General features: G+C 45.7%; 1 protein-coding gene across 1 annotated transcript in view; it reads right to left on the reverse strand.

Moving 5' to 3' along the window:
• The window catches only part of SLC22A3 (solute carrier family 22 member 3), a 469,228-nt gene that overhangs the window by 242,392 nt on the left and 206,601 nt on the right, over positions 1–20,235 (reverse strand). Inside the window, exon 2 of the mRNA XM_073560189.1 lies at positions 10,290–10,393. Within this exon, the coding sequence (XP_073416290.1) occupies positions 10,290–10,393 (104 nt within the window). The remainder of the gene's footprint in view (positions 1–10,289; positions 10,394–20,235) is intronic.

Consider the following 20,235-nt stretch of genomic DNA (forward strand, 5'->3'; position numbering starts at 1 on the left):
CGCGATCTCCGGCACAACACCTTACCGATTCGGTGTTGCTGCGGTGTCTTGCGTCTGGTGGTGATGACAGGAGAGGGCGGGTTGTTGGGCCGGAATCGGCGCATGCGCAGTCCACGCTTTCTGGCGCCATTTTGTGGAAGACACACTGCAGTGTGTCTTCAAGAAAATGGCGCCAGAAAGAGAGGAATGTGCAGGCGCCAATTCCGGCCCAACAACCCGCCCTCTCCTCACATCACGGCACAAAAGATTACCGATTGGGTATTCACCGTGAAGTCAGTAGAGGGCGGGTTGTGGCGCCATGCATACCTGGATAGGGGGATTAGAGGACCATGCATACCAGGATTGGGGGGTGAAGGGTAGCATGTATACCAGGATGGGGGGGTGAGAGGACCATGCATACCAGGATAGGGGGTGAGGAGATCATGCATACCAGGAATGGGGGGTGAGGGGGCCATGCATACCAGGATTAGGGGTGAGAGGACCATGCATGCCAGGAAAGGGTGGTGAGGGGTACCATGCATACCAGAATTGGTAGGTAAGGGGTGCCATGTATACAAGTACTGGGGATTAGGGGACCATACATTCTACGATAGGGATGAGGGGGGACCATGCATACCAGGATTGGGGGGTGAGGGGACCATGCATACCATGATTGGGGGGGTGAGGTGACCACGCATACCAGGATTGGGGGATGAGGGGTACCATGCATACCAGGATTGGGGATGAGGGGACCATGCATACCAGAATTGGTAGGTAAGGGGTGCCATGTATGGTGCAGATATCAGAGTTACTCTGTAAGAACCTGGAACATGTCTCCAAGGATTTACTTATAAGGGTATGTGCACATGTTGCGGATTGCTGTGTGGAATTTTCGGTGCGGAATCTGCATCTCTTGGCAGAATCCGCAGGTCTAAATTCGTGAGGTTTTTATGCAGATTTATTGTGGATTTTCTGCAGATTTCGCCTGCGTTTTTACACCTGCGGATTCCTATAATGGAATGGGTGTAAAAACGCTGCAGAATCCGCAAAAAGTATTGACATGCTGCGGAAAATAAACTGCTGCATTTCCCTCGGATTTTACCGCAGCATGTACACAATGTTTTTTTACCCATAGAATAGCATTGTACTGTAAATCACTTGTGGATCCGCAGCAAATCTGCAACGTGTGCACATAGCCTTAGAATAATCAGTGCCGGCAGATGTCACAGCACTGACTAATGTAGAACACATGGACAAATATCAGCTATTAGAGGATAACACATATCAGCAATACAGACAGGAGTGAGGGACTGATCCCAGGAGCTTACACTCTGAGAAAATGGCTAAAAAGCCTTCACTAGACACCTGTACAGCAGTATACTGAGGCCCAGGCTTTATAGTTAAGAGACTGGAGTGATGAAAGTGGGGAAAGTAGCAAAATAGTAAGAAGAGAGAAAGCTATTGACCACAAACTGGGATCACCACAATAAATCACAAAAAATATATCAATTTTTATTAAGTGTCAGACAGACCAAAACATAGTTAAAAACATTTAAAAGTCATGAAATGACAATACACCCAGAAAAAGGTTAATAATATAACCTATACAGGTACCCCTATAACTCATGGTACAGGTATAATATAGACAAATAATTAGTCCATAAGAACAGTGATTTGAACCATATAAATGTGGTACAGAAACATGCGTAGAAAGAAAATTTGACCTTTATGGACACAATACAAATCAAATAGTCAGCTGCTATATGCAACATATCATAGATCTAACTGCCCTAAATTGTACAAGAAGGACATAGTCTAGAGACGAGAAAAGTATCTCGAAATGCATCTAGGCCCTGGAGAAAATGATACATAGAGCCACAAGGCCATGCTCAACACTGGCACACGATATGTGCATTTAAATATGTAGCAGCCATACCATACCAAAGTTAGGGGGAGCCTGTGGAAAATGCCCGACGCGTGTCGCTACCACAAAGGTAGCTTCGTCAGGGGCTGAAGGACTGGTCTGACCAACATACAATATATGTCATGCTCGTAATACGCAATAAGCTACAGCTGCGGTAAATGCCTGCACGATAACATACAGAGAGGCGGAGCACGATAATCAGTAAGCGTGAGTTTGCAATTCAATTACAGCATCAAAAATAAGAAATCGCGCCTGCATCACGAGCTATCCAGGCGTACCTTCCGGCGGAAGAAGGTCATTCCAATCGCCATGTCTGCAATGACATCCGGCGGATGAAGGTCACCCACATCAGACAGAGGTTGCGCCTGCATCTCAAGCTATTCTGACGTCCCTTCCGGCGGAAGAAGGTCACTCGAATCTCCATCACTACAGTGACATCCGGCGGAAGGAGGTCAATAGAGCTAGAACATCCCGCTTGTATCTCGAATTATCTCAGGGTCCCTTCCGGCGGAAGAAGGTCACTCCGATCGCCCCACCTAGAATAGGGCGGCGCATCTGCACAAAAGGTACACCATGCCCTAGTATCCCGTATGGCGGAAAGAGATCACTGATACCACTCAATCCAGAACTGGGCAGCACACCCGCGCAAAAAACTATCTCCATGGTAGAAGCCCACATATCATCAGAAAGAGGGTCATTTTAGCCGACTCTCCTGACGCCAAATACAGTGCTGAGACAGCGCCCCCTCTCAACAAACACTCACAACCAGAACCATAAAAAACGGTCACCTCAAACAATTATACTGCGAGCACTGTACAGCCCGGAATTTAATGCGTCGCTGCTCATGCACCTGAACAGATGGTAAAAAATTCCACACTATGCACACAAGCAAATACATAAGCATAATTCAAGTCATAACACCAATTCCTCAAGCATACATCTTACAGACCTCGGGTATTTGTATAAAACAGCAATCCGCACTAAGCAGATGCTGATATAAAATGAATGCAAATATGCTATATATAATGGAACTCCTGAAAAAAATATATGCGACATGTTATTTATTCAAGTATTTAATCGTTATGTATATAATTGATATACCACCTAAATATACATCGAAAAGCATTGTCCTGGAGTCTGCTGATTGTAGCTTACAGAAGTCATTGAATAAAGAAGTCATAAGACATAACACACACTTCGTAATTGAAAACTGCAGTGTTGGATATACAGTTATAAATGTCACTAATCAGGCAGGGGAAAATCAGAAGAGATGATACTCGCGGCCTACCATGCCCAAATGTACAATATCCCTTCTAAAAGAAGGTATTATTAATTGGAAAAGAGGTATGCAGACCCAAATAAATACCACAAAATTATAATAATAATATTTTGATTTACTATTAAGCTGCCTCAAGAAATGCTTTCAAAGTGATCCTGGACACCATAAGGTTCCAGGACACTGTAATATTCCACAGGCTCCACCCTAGATGTAGTGGGGAAAGTAGCACTTTTTGCAAGAAGAGCCGCTTTATGAGCCAAAAAGAGCCAGCTCTTTTTGTTGAGCGGAGTCGAGTGAGCCAGATCACCAAAAAGAGCTGAACTGCCCATCACTAATGCCAAGCCTCTCTTAAAGGGATCCCCGGTATGGGAGTTAAGACTGTTCCACTCAGCACTCTGGTTCTGACCCCAGGCTGAAGGGATGATGTGGGATATTAAGGGTAGTTGTCCGGTGGCTCTGGCTGATGTGATGATGTGGGATATTAGGGGTAGTAGTCCGGTAGCTCTGGCTGATGGGATGATGTGGGATATTAGGGGTAGTAGTCTGGTAGCTCTGGCTGATGGGATGATGTCTGATATTATAGTGAATGTGGCTATGCGAAGTGGGCGGGGCTCTACACTCAGCTTTATATATATAGATATAATCATTATAATTTGTTATAACTAACCTTAGTCAGCTACTATGCCCGGGCAGCACCGGGCTCTTCAGCTGGGGCAGAAAGCGCCGTCTGCCCAACGCTTCCAGCTCATCTTAGGACCTCTGCCTGGTCCCTGCCAGACCGGACTTCTAAATATGGCACTTGAGCCCCTCCTGCATATTCATACTGCCGTTATTGCTTCTTTTTCTCTTGTGCTTTAAGTGAGGTTTGAGAAAGACCCGACATAGGGTCGAAACATTACCTCAACGCACTATTCCCCTGTGGTGTCTTCAATAAAAAAAATTTTGCATTGAAAATCAAAACTTCCCAGAGTGCAGCTGTTTTCTCCTCACTGGCTGACCGTCTGGACTAAGTTCCAGGTTCAGCTTGCACCTACCTCATATCCACAGAGTGCACGCCTTGTCTGTATCAATACTGTATATTTAAAACATACTAAATTTTTTGTCTTTTACGTGATTTTTTTTTAACTATAAATGTAGAAATGACAAAATATATCACATTATCTTTTTCAACTTCAGAAAAATGTCAGATACATCGTCTTGCATCCTTTTAGATAAATGTTGTTCTTATATATGTTCTATTGTGGTGTAGACTAGAAAACAATTTTTAAATTGTCATAAACTAACACAAAGCTGATGATGTGCAAGATGATTGTACTAGAAGGGATCCATGCATGCTGCAGGCTAAAGGGCGTGAGAGAGTGAAAAGTTTAAATTGGTGACAGAACATAGATTAGTTGGCTTGAAGCAGAAGCGCCTAAAAACAGGAGAAACTAAACTCAAAATAAGGAAAATTGTTAAATGTATCAAAGTAACACCATTAAATATTATGCGCAAGTTATAGTATTACTCACTTTTGTATTTAGCTCGCTTTCTCAGAGACAGAACAGAAAAAACATTTCACTATTACTTTTTATAATTGATTTTTTTGCTTTTAGAAATACGGTAACTAGCTGAAGAGCCCGGCGCTGCCCGGGCATAGTAACTAATTACGGTTAGTTGTAACAAATTCTAATGATTATATCTATATATATATATATATATAAAGCTGAGTATAGCGCCCCGCCCACTCCACATAGCCACATTCACTATAATATCCCACATCATCCCGTCAGCCATAGCCACCGGACTACTACCCCTAATATCCCACATCATCCGGTCAGCCAGGGCCACCAGACAACTACCACTAATATCCCACATCATCCCGTCACAGACGCCAGACTACTCCCCCTAAAATCCCACATCATCCCATCAGTCAGAGCCACCGGACTACTACCACTAATATCCCACATCATCCCGTCAGCCAGAGCCACCGGACTACTCCCCCTAAAATCCCACATCATACTGTCAGCCAAAGCTACCAGACTACTACCACTAATATCCCACATCATTCCGTCAGCCAGAGCCACTGGACTACTATCCCTAATATCCCACATCATCCCATCAGCCAGAGCCACCGGACTACTACCCGTAATATCCCACATCATCCCGTCAGCCTGGGGTCAGAACCAGAGCGCTGAGTGGAACGGTCCCAACTTCCATAGCGGAGATCCCTTTTAGAGAGGCCTGGGGTCAGAACCAGAGCACTGAGTGGATTTGCCCTGACTTCCATACCAATGATCCCTTTAATAGAAGCCTGGGGTGACAATCAAAGTGCCGAGGGATTTACCCTAACTTCCATACCGGAGATCCCTTTAAAAGAGGCCTGGGGTCAGAACCAGAGCGCTGAGTGGATTTGCCCTAACTTCCATACCAATGTTCCCTTTAATAGAAGCCTGGGGTGAGAATCAGAGTGCTGAGGGATTTACCCTAACTTCCATACCGGAGATGCCTTTAAAAGAGGCCTGGGGTCAATACCAAAGTGCAGAGTGGATTTGCCCTCACTTCCATACCGGGGATCCCTTTAAGAGAGACTGGGATCAGAACCAGAGTGCTGAGTGGATTTGCTGTGACTTGCATACCAATGATCACTTTAATAGAACCCTGGGGTCAGAATCAGAGCCTTGAGGGATTTGCCCTAACTTCCATACAGGAGATCCCTTTAAGAGAGCCTGGGGTGAGAACCAAAGTGCTGGATTTGCCCTGACTTACATACCGGAGATCCCTTTAAGAAAGGCCTGGGGTCAGTACCAAAACGCAGAGTGGATTTGCCCTAGCTTCCATACCAATGATCCCTTTAAGAGACCCTGGGTTCAGAACCACAAAGCTGAGTGGAACGGTCGTAACTTCCATACCAGGGATCCCTTTAAGAGAGGCCTGGGGTCAAAACCAAAGCCCTGGATGGATTTGCCCTGACTTCCATACCAATGATCCCTTTAAGAGGGAAGATTTGCCTATGGGATGGAGGATGTGTCATGGGGATATGGGCAGGGAAGGGGGGATTCATTTCAGTCATGTGCTCTCTGCTCCTTTCAGGGGGGACAGACAATGGCTGGGAGCTTATGTTCCCGAAGATGCTAGATTTCTCCCACCATGTCAGTGTCTACTGAGGTGTTGTCAAGTGGGAAAACTTGCTTATAGCAACCAATCACAGCTCAGCTACTTTTAACCAGCTCTGGTGAAATGAGAGATGCTTAGTGATTGGTTGCAAGGAAAACTGTTGGTCATAGCAACCAATCACAGCTCAGCTTCTTTTGAACAGCTCTGGTAAAATGAAAGATGCTTCGTGATTGGTTGGTGATACACACATACATACATTCAGTTTTATATATATATATATATATATATATATATATATATAGGTTGACCTGAACAAATTTATGGATCACAGAGTACTTTGTGCTACTTTGTGCTACTATATAATCTATATATAGGTTAACCTGAACAAATTTATGGATCACATTTGTGCTACTTTGTGCTACATTTTCCTCTTAGGTTAGCTTTCCTGTGAAGTCACTTTTATTTATTGCTGATGAGTGCCATCTTTTGACATCATTATCACAAACCCTTTCTTTGCTTTGTGACTGTTAGTGCATATGGATTCTGCTGCAAGTTCTAAATAACCAGTATAATACATTACTTAAAGGGGTTGTCCAGTTATATGGAAATGATGACCTATCTTGTATTGATGGTCATCAATATCTGATTATGGGGGTTCCAAAATCCAGTTCCCCCAATGATAGAGTTGCATAGCCCCATTCAATGTGTAGCGGCCGCTACCGAGTACTACAGATCGGCTTCTATTATGAACTACTTTACTATAAGATTTAATATTGCCATGTTGATGATATGATTATGTTGTTTTTATACTTTCTTTGGTCCAGCAACAGAAATTCCCGTGATTTGTACCAGTGGCAGACACTGACAGAATTGGACCCCTGTGCATGAACAGTACATGTAATTTTTATATGTATGGCACAGAAGCTACCTACTGCTTTGCATGTGGATGTAGATCCCTTCAACCCTTTGTCTCCTGTGTGGTCGCACGAAATGCACCAATGGTTTGTCCACCACTACGTCACTGATTCTAAGCTCCCGCAGCAGAAATAGCCCCATGTTCTGTCTACAAGGAAACCTATGTAGAAGGAGGTCTCTAAAGCAAGTCTCCTACTAATTATTACTGGAGCCGCAATGCAGGACTATCTACTGAAAAATATATTCACAGGTAAAGAGCTTGTACAAGAAAAAGCGGAGGCTGCTTTCATAGGTCAAGTTTGATTGCAGCACAACACAGACAAGACTTATGATTAAAAAGTGGAGAACACAAATTTCTTCAAAATTATATACATTAAGCTTTATTTTTTCTTATGCTCATAAAACATACAGTTGAAATCAGATAAACAGTACAAAGAGCAATCAAAGCCACATACAATAGTATAAAGTCATATGTATAACTCAGTCAATTGCAATAATTGCCAATTACACAATACAAATCACACTAAGCAGAACTACAGCTATGTCTCATATAATGAGTTAACTTTGGCTTACAGTGGGTACGGAAAGTATTCAGACCACTTTAAATTTTTCTCTCTTTGTTTCAATGCAGCCATTTGGTCAATTCAAAAAAGTTAATTTTTTTTCTCATTAATGTACACTGCACCCCATGTTGACTGAAAAAAAAACAAACATAGAAATTTTTGCAAATTTATTAAAAAAGAAAAACTGAAATATCACATGGTCATAAGTATTCAGACCATTATCTCAGTATTGAGTAGAAGCACCCTTTTGAGCTAGTACAGCCATGAGTCTTCTTGGGAATGATGCAACAAGTTTTTCACTGACTACTAAGCAAAAAATTCAGCTCACTCCTGAGATGCTCTACCAATCAAGGAGGAACACGGCATCCCCGCTGCTGCACAGTGCTGAAGTTGATTGAGGAAAATAATTATTTTCCTCAATCAACAAGTTTTTCACACCTGGATTTTGGGATCCTCTGCCATTCTTCCTTGCAGAATCTCTCCAGTTCCGTCAGGTTGGATGGTGAACGTTGGTGGATAGCTATTTTCAGGTCTCTCCAGAGATGCTCAGTTGGGTTTAGGTCAGGGCTCTGGTTGGTCCAGTCAACAATGGTAATAGAGTTGTTCTGAAGCCACTCCTTTGTTATTTTAGCTGTGTGATTTGGGTCATTGTCTTGTTGGAAGGTGAACCTTTGGCCAAGTCTAAGGTGCAGAGCACTCTGGAAGAGGTTTTCAACCAGGATATCTCTGTACTTGGCCGCATTCATGTTTCCTTCAATTAAAACCAGGCATCCTATCCCTGCAGCTGAAAAACACCCCCATTGCATGATACTGCCACCACCATGATTCACTGTTGGGATTGTACTGGGCAGGTGATGAGCAGTGCCTTGCTTTCTCCACACATACCACTTAGAATTATCACCAAAAAGTTCTATCTTCGTCTCATCAGACCAGAGAATCTTATTTCTCATAGTCTGGGAGTCCTTCATGTGCTTTTTAGCAAACTCTATGCAGGCTTTCATATGTCTTGCTCTGAGGAGAGGCTTCCATCTGGCCACTCTGCCATAAAGGCCTGACTGGTGGAGGGCTGCAGTGATAGTTGACTTTGTGGAACTTTCTCCCATCTCCCTACTGCATCAGTGTAGCTCAAGCACAATGATTTTGGGGTTCTTCTTTACCTCTCTCACCAAGGCTCTTATCCCATAATTGCTCAGTTTGGCTGGACATCCAGGTCTAGGAAACTTCTGGTGGTTCCAAACTTCTATCATTTAAGGATTATGGAGGAACCTTGAGTACTGCAGAAATTCTTTGTAACCTTGGCCTGACCTGTATCTTGCCACAATTCTGTCTCTGAGCTCCTTGGCCAGTTCCTTTGACCTCATAATTCTCATTTGGTCTGACATGCACTGTGAACTGTGCGGTCTTATATAGACAGGTGTGTGCCATAACAAATCAAGTCCTATCAATTTAATTAAACACAGCTGGACTCCAATGAAGGAGTAGAACCATCTCAAGGAGGATCACAAGGAAATGGACAGTATGTCACTTAAATATGAGTGTCTGAGCAAAGGGTCTGAATACTTATGACCATGTGATATTTCAGTTTTTCTTTTTAATAAATTTGCAAAAATGTCTACATTTCTGTTTTTTTCAGTCAACATGTGGAGCAGAGTGTACATTAATGAGAAAAAAAATGAACTGCAGGTTATTGAACTTTATTCCCCTTGGCAGCATTCAGCTGCTAGTCATTGAGAAGGAGTTGGCACCGCTCAGTGTATAGAGTGCATTGGCTGAAACCACGTCCCTGGCTCTGAATGATAATCGGCCCAAATGTTGATCCTACCGTCAGTGTCGGGATTGCGGTTACAGCTGCCACTCTCTATATACAGAACGGTAAACAAAACTGTGCCGGCGCCTTCTCTATGACTGGAAGATGAACACAGCTAGGGGGAATAAAATTTGCCAGTGCCTCACAGTATCAGAACGCTATTAACCTGCAGATTAACCCCAAATTTGCAGGTTAATAGCTTTTTATCACATGACTGGTTCCCTTTAAAATCTATTCTCTGCCAACTTTTGTGTGTTTTCTAATTTAAGTAATCAAGAAGTATCATTTCTCCTTGCGGAGAATGACATGCTAAGCATGTCGAGATGAGGAGACTTAAAGCCGCAATGCTCCTCTGGGAAATATGCTAATCAGAGAGGAAGAGGACTAGAACTCTAGTGCCACCTAGGATTGCTACTTCTAATAGATGGCACTAGAGTTCTAGTCCTCTTCTTCTCTGAAGAGACAATTTGCATAATTAGCTAATTTAAGTAAAACTTGCTAAAAATTGGTAAATGGGACACTAAGAAAAAAAGTTGAATTTAATTTTATTATAAAGATCTATTGCAATATTATATTATTTGTGACTTTTACACAATTCATTTTGGCACATATTGCACTTGTTTATGAAATCTACTTATTGTTTACACCAGAAAGATTTTATCCTTATCAAATAAAATACAGGAAGAAATAGAATATCAGGAAGTAGGCATGCAGTATTTTTTTTACCTGTCAGCAGCATATCCCAATGTCAGAGCCCCTATCAAAAATCCCAAGTTCAGTGAAGCTTGTGTCAAGTCAAGTTTCCATGCATCTTTGCATACCAGGTTGTACTATTGAAAAACAAAGCACAGACCTGTTAATTTTTCTGAATAAATGAAAAAACAACAATAATGCAAGGTAAATTGCCATTTTATTGAATTTGAAGACAAATGAAAATTAAACATTTGATGCGATAGAAAGATAGGAAAAGTATTGTAAGTATGTAAATGGTGTCTACTGCTTTTTCGAGATCAGTTAGATTCTTTTTACTAATATTTTTAAAAAGTAGAAATGAGTTTAGGTGGTCAGCCAAGTAAGCAATACATATTTTTTTTAATTGAAAAATGCTATATCTTATGTTTTCAAGAATAAATTAAGGAATTCTGTAGCCCTGAGGAAGTGGCAGATTGGCCACGAAATGTGTCGGCACAAAAAAGCTTTCCAGAATATTTCCATCCTTGTGTGGTCAGCGCAGATACATTGAAAAACCCGGCTTTTTTTTTCCTCCTCTGTGACTTCAAGTATAAATGAAATGCTAATCTAAATGTTCTTTGAAATGGTGTTTGAGAAAATTACATGCTTTCTGCAAAAACAGCTGCAACGCCATAAAAATATAAAATGTCTGCTGCAATGCAAAGGAGGGCTAGAACAAAAATACATTTTAGGCCACGTCCCCATGGTAAGTTTTTAGTGAAAGTTTGAAGCAGCGGATTTTTTTAAAAAATCCAAGTAATCTATTTTACTTGGATTTTACTAATTTACCACGGGAGCGTGGAGAGAGGCGGGAAGGCTGCGCGGGACATCGGAAGGTGAGAATAACAATATTTTTTAATTTAAATTCTATTTTTTACAGGGATATGGTACCCAAAGCCTGGAGGACAGTCTCCTCTCCTCCGGACCGTGGGTACCATCCGCAAATGTTCTGCTTACTTTTTGCATGGTGTGCACAGCCACATGCGGAAAGTAAGCAGAACAATGCATTCCTATTGGTGCGGGATCGCCGCGATTCCGCAAAATTAATGAGCATGCTGCGGTTTTTACTGCAAAACGATTCCGCTGCGGTAAAAACCGCAGCATTAGCACAGCATTGCGGAATCCCATAGGAATGCATGGGATGCTTATTTTTCGCGTCTTCGCGGCAAAATCGCGTGGTTAAAACCACCGTGGAAACGCGAAAAAAGCCACGTGTGAACTAAGCCTAAAAGTCATCCCCTATGGGGAATTTAATAGAGCCAGAAGACTGTGTCCTGACACAAATGCGTTTTTTCAGGAGAGCTTAATTGTCAAACGAAGCTTGCGTGACAGGGGATATAGTGGCTATAACATCAAATGTGCTTTTAGTAACGTCTATAATAAATCTACGACACTCCTTCCCCAAAGATCCCAATTTTCAGCTTATCATAATTCTTTAGTCACATTTTCTACACCATACAGTCCGCAGTACAACCAAACTAAGGCTATCATCAAAAGATATTTACCAGCCGTTAATCAAGATGACAAATTGCAGCAAATCATTGGTCTGGGATGCAGATATGTTGCCAGAAGGGGATTCAGTTTGACCAATTCCCTTTCCCCCAGTCTTAAGGCCCCATCGCACACAGCGAGATCGCTGATTTTGTGACGCAACTGTGATCTCGCCCGTGATCTTGCTGTGTGTGACACGCATTAGCGACCGGCCCCCCGCCAGGTATCACTGATCGTGCAGCAATGTCCTGGGCCATTTTTTGATCGTTGGTCTCCCGCTGGCCAGCGCATCGCTGCGTGTGGCAGCGGGAGACCAACGATCAGCAAGCTCCCAGTGCTGTAAGCAGACGCTGGGAGCTGGTATCTAAGGTAAATATTGGGTAACTAAGCGCGCGCCGTCACTTAGTTACCCGCTGTGTACCTTAGATACCTGCATGCTCACGCAGGGAGCTGGTAACCTAGGTACACAGCGGGTAACTAAGTGAACTGCGTGCTTAGTTATATAATGTTCCATACAGTATATGATGAGCTCTACATAATGCTACAGTATATGATGGTCTCCATGGATGATGCTCCAGTGTGTTATGGGCCCAAATAATGCTTCATATATAATGAGCCCCATTTCTAATGCTCCAGTGTATAATGAGCCCCGTAAATGCTGCTCCAGTGTCTGATGTCCCCCATTTGGAATGCTCCAGTATATGATGGGCCTCATGGATGATGCTCCAGTGTATGATGGGCCCAAATAATTCTCCATATATAATGTGCCCGATTTAGGATGAACCCAGGCATGGTATGTGAAAAGAGCTCCATGGAGTAATCTGAAGTGTGGGCTGCCGCATCCTTCACTTTTGGTGTGGGTGAAGGAGCTAAGGAAAGGGGTTGGGGTTGCTCCTGACCAGAAGCCTGCACTGACGACTTAGTGCTTGCATTTTTTGAAACTTCAAAAGAGGAGGCGATAGAGCTGGAGGCTGTTTCAGCAATGTAAGGCAAAACCAGTTCCTGATGCTCCGGCTTTAAAAGCCGTTTACCTACTCCCAGAAAAGGGAGTCTTATAGGCCTTCCGGAGCCAGACCATGATGCAGGCTCAACACTTCCTGCCTTAGCTGCTATTGTGCTTTTGGCACTACCAGCAGATGCACCACCACCACCATCAGCACCAGCTGGCCCCTCACGCCCACATCCATGGCCTCTTCCACCATACTTACTAATTTTTGTGAAAATGTACAGTGGTACAGTAAAGGGTGTTTTACTGGATGGAAGATATGTTTCTCCCAGCAGATTAATGTTTGGCCGGGTTTTTCCCTTAAGACGGGACCTGCGATGATGTCAGGGTCACGTGATCAGCCCATGTGGTGTCTACCTCACTGGTGGGAGGGGTTAGGCCCTATATAATGGAGGTTGGTAATTACCACAGTGTGAGTGTGTTTCTGGAAGCTACAGGAACCTGTGTGGACTCAGCCTGAAACGTGTATACAGGATTCCCGTGCTGCAGGACTATAGCAGCAAGACTCGGAAGAACCCCGGGAATGGCACCTGGCGGATGCCACAGGACCTGGCAGCCGCTTAGTTACGCCCGTCCCGTGCAAGGGATGAGTCTGGGACCAGTGGTTCTCCAAGTTGGAGTATGTGTTTGGTTTTCCTTATGTTTTCTTAAGCTGCTGGTTACTGAGTGACATTAAAACCACTGGAATTGGACTTTATGCCTGTGTGTTGCCTCGTTACTGCCGCCCAGCTATTGCCTACCAGAGCGAATCCCTACAATTGGTGGACTGAATGCAGGCAGAAGCAGTGAGGCCAGGCAATTTTTTTATTTTTGATTTGTACCCCAGCCTATGTCCTGGGTGAAACGAGTGGCAGAGACCCAGGCGGGGAACTTTCCAGAAATGGAGGCCACAGTAAAAACGCTCATAGAGGCCATGCGACAGCAGCAGCAGGCTATGCAGCAGCAGGCTACACAGCAGCAGCAGGCTATGCAGCAGCAACAGGAGGCCATGCGGCAGCAGCAACAGGAGGCCATGCAACAGCAGGCTATGCAGCAGCAGGCTATGCAGCAGCAGGAAACCAATCAGCTGTTGATACAGCATATCACGGCAGTGCAGACAAAAAGAGCTGACCGGGGAATCCATGAGGTCCGGAAAGCAGTTCGTATAGCGATTCCCAAGATGGAGAAATCGGACGATGTGGAGGCATACCTGGAGATGTTCGAAGGAGTCGCTGAGAGAGAGAAGCTCCATTTCTGACCCCAGGACCTTTGAAGGTGTATCATGACCTACCCCCAGAGCAAAGGGTGGACTACACGGTTGTCAAGGGTGAGATACTGGCCCATCTTGGGGTAAATGTGTTAGTGCGGGCCCAGCGGGTACACCAGTGGGAGTTTACCCCCTCCAAGCCTGCCCGGTCTCAGTATTACGACCTGTTGCACCTGTTACAAAAGTGGTTGCAGCTTGAGGTGTTGTCCCCCACGGCCATGCTGGACCACATAGTGACTGATAAATTTTGGAGGGCTTTGCCCCACTCCCTTCAGACATGGGTCGGACAGGCATCCCCTACTAATGCCATGCAGATGATAGACCTCATAGAAAGGTATGGGGCTACCAAAGAGCTACAGGGAGGGACCCCCCCGGAAGGTAACAGGAAGGTTCCCTAAGTCCCCACCCCTGGTTTGGTGAGCGGAGCCCAGGAAGGCCGCTCAGGACTTATCTGGGGAAGTAAGGAGCCCCATAATCTGCTGGCAGTGCCAGGAACCAGGTCATAGGAGAGCTGACTGCCCCCACCTGACTGAACCCAAGGACACAAATTTTGGGTACCGCCAGTCCCACTATGCAGAACCGATGTGTGCAATGGGTACCCCGAAAGGTCTCAATATGGAACATTTGTGTCGGGTGGAAGTGGAGGGCACCCCGGCTGTGGCCCTATTGGACTCAGGGAGTCTTGTAACCCTGGTACGAGCCAGCTGGATACACACCAGCCAGTATACGGGTCGGAAAATTGGGGTGTTGTGTATACATGGAGACTTAAAAGACTATCCCACCGCACTAGTGGTAATCAGCACGCCATCGGGGAGGCGGTGCCACGAGGTGGGGGTGGTGACTAATTTACATTATGAATAGAGTTGAGCGACTTTTGGTTTTTTAGGGTCGCGTTTCGTTTTGTGAAACCCGACTTTTCCAAAAGTCGGGTCGAGCAAGATCGTCCGATTATAGGGAAAAGTCGAGGTCGTCCCGAAACACGAAACCCAATGTAAGTCACTGGGGAATAAAAGTCGGCAGTGAGAGGAGGACAGGAAACACACCAACAGTGCCCATTTGAATGCCAAAAGCATCAATTCTTCTTACTTAAGCTTGTCAACCTTAATTAACTTCATAATACAAGTTACGCACTGAAAAATGGGGGTTATTTGGCTACAGACTGTGGGGGGGGAGGGCTGGCTCCAGGTTTTCATGTGCCCTGGGCGAAAGAGCGCCCCTTTAACACATACCACAACTCATCATGCTCCGATACGGCAGAGAAATAGCGGTATAGTACAATGAAAAATACCTCACTTTTTACATCTCATGACGAGGCCCATCTATTTCTCCATACAGAATTATTGGTCCCATATAATGTTTGAAACAGTATATGATGAGCTCCACATAATGCTACAGTATATGTTGGTCCCCATGGATGAAGCTCTACTGTCTTATGGGCCCAAATAATGCTCCAAACATAATGGGCCCCATTTCTAATGCTCTAGTGTATAATGGGCCCTGTAAATGCTGCTCCAGTGTCTGATGTCCACTTTTGGAATGTTCCAGTGTATGGTGGGCCCCATCTATCATTCTCAGACGGTGTTAGGCCCAGTATGGATTGCACGTGATTGCACAAAGGTTAGAAAGGGTACCGTATCCCCGGATAACATGTATGGATAGCGTACACATTCAAAATATATGTCTCAGGAGGCAGGCTCAGACGGTGTTAGGCCCAGTATGGATTGCACGTGATTGCACAAAGGTTAGAAAGGGTACCGTATCCCTGGATAACATGTATGGATAGCGTACACATTCAAAATATATGTCTCAGGAGGCAGGCTCAGACGGTGTTAGGCCCAGTATGGATTGCACGTGATTGCACAAAGGTTAGAAAGGGTACCGTATCCCCAGATAACATGTATGGATAGCGTACACATTCAAAATATATGTCTCAGGAGGCAGGCTCAGACGGTGTTAGGCCCAGTATGGATTGCACGTGATTGCACAAAGGTTAGAAAGGGTACCGAGTCCCCAGATAACATGTATGGATAGCGTACACATTCAAAATATATGTCTCAGGAGGCAGGCTCAGACGGTGTTAGGCCCAGTATGGATTGCACGTGATTGCACAAAGGTTAGAAAGGGTACCGTATCCCCAGATAACATGTATGGATAGCGTACACATTCAAAATATATGTCTCAGGAGGCAGGCTCAGACGGTGTTAGGCCCAGTATGGATTGCACGTGATTGCACAAAGGTTAGAAAGGGTACCGTATCCCCGGATAACATGTATGGATAGCGTACACATTCAAAATATATGTCTCAGGAGGCAGGCTCAGACGGTGTTAGGCCCAGTATGGATTGCACGTGATTGCACAAAGGTTAGAAAGGGTACCGTATCCCCAGATAACATGTATGGATAGCGTACACATTCAAAATATATGTCTCAGGAGGCAGGCTCAGACGGTGTTAGGCCCAGTATGGATTGCACGTGATTGCACAAAGGTTAGAAAGGGTACCGTATCCCCAGATAACATGTATGGATAGCGTACACATTCAAAATATATGTCTCAGGAGGCAGGCTCAGACGGTGTTAGGCCCAGTATGGATTGCACGTGATTGCACAAAGGTTAGAAAGGGTACCGTATCCCCAGATAACATGTATGGATAGCGTACACATTCAAAATATATGTCTCAGGAGGCAGGCTCAGACGGTGTTAGGCCCAGTATGGATTGCACGTGATTGCACAAAGGTTAGAAAGGGTACCGTATCCCCGGATAACATGTATGGATAGCGTACACATTCAAAATATATGTCTCAGGAGGCAGGCTCAGACGGTGTTAGGCCCAGTATGGATTGCACGTGATTGCACAAAGGTTAGAAAGGGTACCGTATCCCCAGATAACATGTATGGATAGCGTACACATTCAAAATATATGTCTATACATCAGGAGGCAGGCTCAGACGGTGTTAGGCCCAGTATGGATTGCACGTGATTGCACAAAGGTTAGAAAGGGTACCGTATCCCCGGATAACATGTATGGATAGCGTACACATTCAAAATATATGTCTATACATCAGGAGGCAGGCTCAGACGGTGTCAGGCACAGTATGGATTTGACGGCCCAGATTACACAGCGGAGGAGCAGGGAGAGGTAAAGATTGCAAATGCTGGGGCCCTGCCCAAGCAAGGGGGGCCCACTCGTGGGCGACAGTACTGGCACTGGGCCCCTCATAGTACAGCGGTGTGTCTGACGGCAGGTGTGCACCACCACCGTCAGAGACACTTGATTGCACTATGAGGGACCCTGTGCCAGTGCCCGCGCCCAAGAGTCGGCCTACCCACCTGTCCAGGGCAACGGCACTCGCACGGTGTCGTGCGCTAGGTGGTGACCCCGGCCATGGGGGGGGAGGCAGCACAGTTAGGGAGTTTTAGAAAGTGGCATATGTTGATGTTGGACATTCAGCTGATGCAAAAGGCGAAATAGGTGAAGTACCAGGAAGAGGTGGACCAAAGCAAGCCATGTTTCTGTCACCCTATGTGTCATCAGGGGAAGGTGGGACAAAATCCTTGGAAATCCATGCGTGGTTGATTTTAATGAAGGTTAGATCATCCACATTTTGGGTTGACAGACGGTTCCTTTTTTCTGTCAGGATTGATCCAGCTGCACTGAAGACTCTTTCCGATAGCACACTTGCAGCTGGGCAAGCGAGCTCCTGTAAGGCATATTGGGCCAATTCAGGCCAGGTGTCCAGTTTAGCGGCCCAATAGTCAAAGGGGAATGACCTGTGTGGGAGAACATCGATATGGGAGGAAAAGTAGTTTGTAACCATAGTTGACAACTGCTGTCTCCTGTCACTTTCCATCGATGCAGTATTACCAGTTGTGTGAGCGGTATTTGAAAAATCAGTCCACAACATTGTCATGAAACCCCTGTCTCCAACGCCACTTCTGCTGTGTGCACCACGAACACCTCTGCCAAGCTGCCCCCGGCCCGTACGGCTCGTGTGAGAACCATCACCACTGCTGTGTGCTGGGAATGCCTCAAGCAACCGATTTACCAGAGTTGCTTGTTTATTAGCCAATATTAGGTCAAGGTTCTCCTGTGGCATGATGTTTTGTAATTTGCCTTTATAGCGTGGATCCAGGATGCTGGCCAACCAGTAGTCATCATCGTTCATCATTTTGGCAATGCTGGGATCCCTTTTTAGGATCCGCAAGGCATAATCTGACATGTGGGCCAATGTTCCCGGTGTAAATGATGCACTGCGAGTGCTGGGTGGAGGAGCACTTTCTGGCAAATCCACATCCCTCCAGTCACGCACAAACCCTGTACCAGACCTTGCCACGCCAATATTTTCACTTGCCCCACGAGATGCATCCTCCTCCCCTAAGTAATCATCCCCATCATCATCCTCCTCCTCCTCTTCTTCCTCCACCTCGTCCAGGAGAGGTCCCTGAGCAGACAATGGCTGAATGTCATCAAGGATTCCCTCCTCCTCTTCCTCCTCATCAACATTGGATGCAGACGCCTGCTCCTTAAGGTGCGTCAAAGTTTGCATGAGCAGACGCATAAGTGGGATGCTCATGCTTAGGATGGCGTCGTCTGCGCTTACCAGCCGTGTGCATTCCTCAAAACACTGAAGGACTTTACAAAGGTCTTTCAGCTTCGACCACTGCACACCTGTCAACTCCATGTCTGCTCTCAAAGTGCCTGGCCGTGTATCCTCCCACAAATGCATTATGGCCTGCCTCTGCTCGCACAGCCACTCCACCATGTGCAGGGTGGAGTTCCACCTTGTTGCAATGTCGATAATGAGGCGGTGGTTGGGAAGGTGGAGCAATCGCTGCAGCTTCTGCATACAAACGGAGTGTACAGGCGACCGGCGGATGTGCGTGCACAGTCTTCACACCTTCTGGAGCAGGGCTGTTAACTCCGGATAATTTTTGAGGAAGCACTGCACCACCAGGTTCAAGGTGTGAGCCAAGCAAGGTATGTGGCTGAGTTTTGAAAGGGCTATGGCTGCCACAAAATTACGGCCGTTATCACTAACTACCTTGCCTGCCTCAAGATGTACACTGCCCAGCCATGACTCAGTTTGTCGCTTCAAGTACTTGGCCAGCACCTCGGCGGTGTGTCTGTCGCCCAAACACATCATCTGCAACACAGCCTGCTGACGCTTTCCACTAGCTGCTCGATAGGGGGACACATCATGTGCAACAGTGGCAGCTGCAGATGGAGTGCTCGTACGACTGTGCTCTGTGGACGAGCTTTCGCTTCTGGAGGAGGAGGAGGAGGAGGAGGGTCGAACGCCTACAGCCAACTGTTTCCTATACCGTGGGCTAGGCAGCACTGTCCCACCACCGCTGTCCCCTGTGGACCCTGCATCCACCACATTAACCCAGTGCGCAGTGATGGACACGTAACGGCCCTGGCCATGCCGACTGGACCATGCATCAGTTGTGAGGTGCACCTTTCCGCTCACTGACTGCTTGAGTGCATGGACAATGCGGTCTTTCACATGATGGTGGAGGGCTGGGATGACTTTGCGAGAGAAGTGGCGACTGGGTAGGTCATAGCGTGGTACTGCATAGGCCATGAGTTCGCGGAAAGCTGTGCTTTCCACCAACCGAAAGGGCATCATCTCAAACGAGATTAGTTTGGCAATGTGGGCGTTCAAACCCAGTGTACGCGGATGAGAGACTGAGTACTTTCTTGACCTACTCATAGTGTCTGGGAGGGTGAGCTGGACTTGAGAGCTGCATATGGTGGAAGTAGCGGTGGACAGGGCGGACTGAGAGAGGGTTGATGATGGTGATGGAGTTGGTGTTCTTTCTGATGGCCTAGAATCAGTCTTTCGTTGATATAACAGTGGGATTCCCTGACTGCTGTGGTCTTGCAACGACACCTCAACATTTGCTGCTGTGCTAACCGGTGGGCTTACAGTGGGGGAAACAATGTAGCGTTGCTGACTACCTTCGTTGTGATCAGTTGCACATGTGGCACTTGAGGTTTGGTGTTGTGTCCACGCTTGCAAGTGCATGCTGGTTAAATGTCTAAGCATGCAACTGGTATTCAAATTTTTCAGATTTTTCCCTCGGCTAAAGGTCTTTGCGCACTTCTTACAGATAACCTTGGCCTGATCATGAGGATTTTGTTCAAAAAAGTGCCACACTGCACTCTTCCTACTTTGGCAGACATTTTGCGGCCTAGC

Source organism: Dendrobates tinctorius, unplaced genomic scaffold, assembly GCF_039654945.1.
Source record: "Dendrobates tinctorius isolate UK_male_01 unplaced genomic scaffold, ASM3965494v1 ptg000293l, whole genome shotgun sequence".
NCBI classification, from domain to species: Eukaryota; Metazoa; Chordata; class Amphibia; order Anura; family Dendrobatidae; genus Dendrobates; species Dendrobates tinctorius.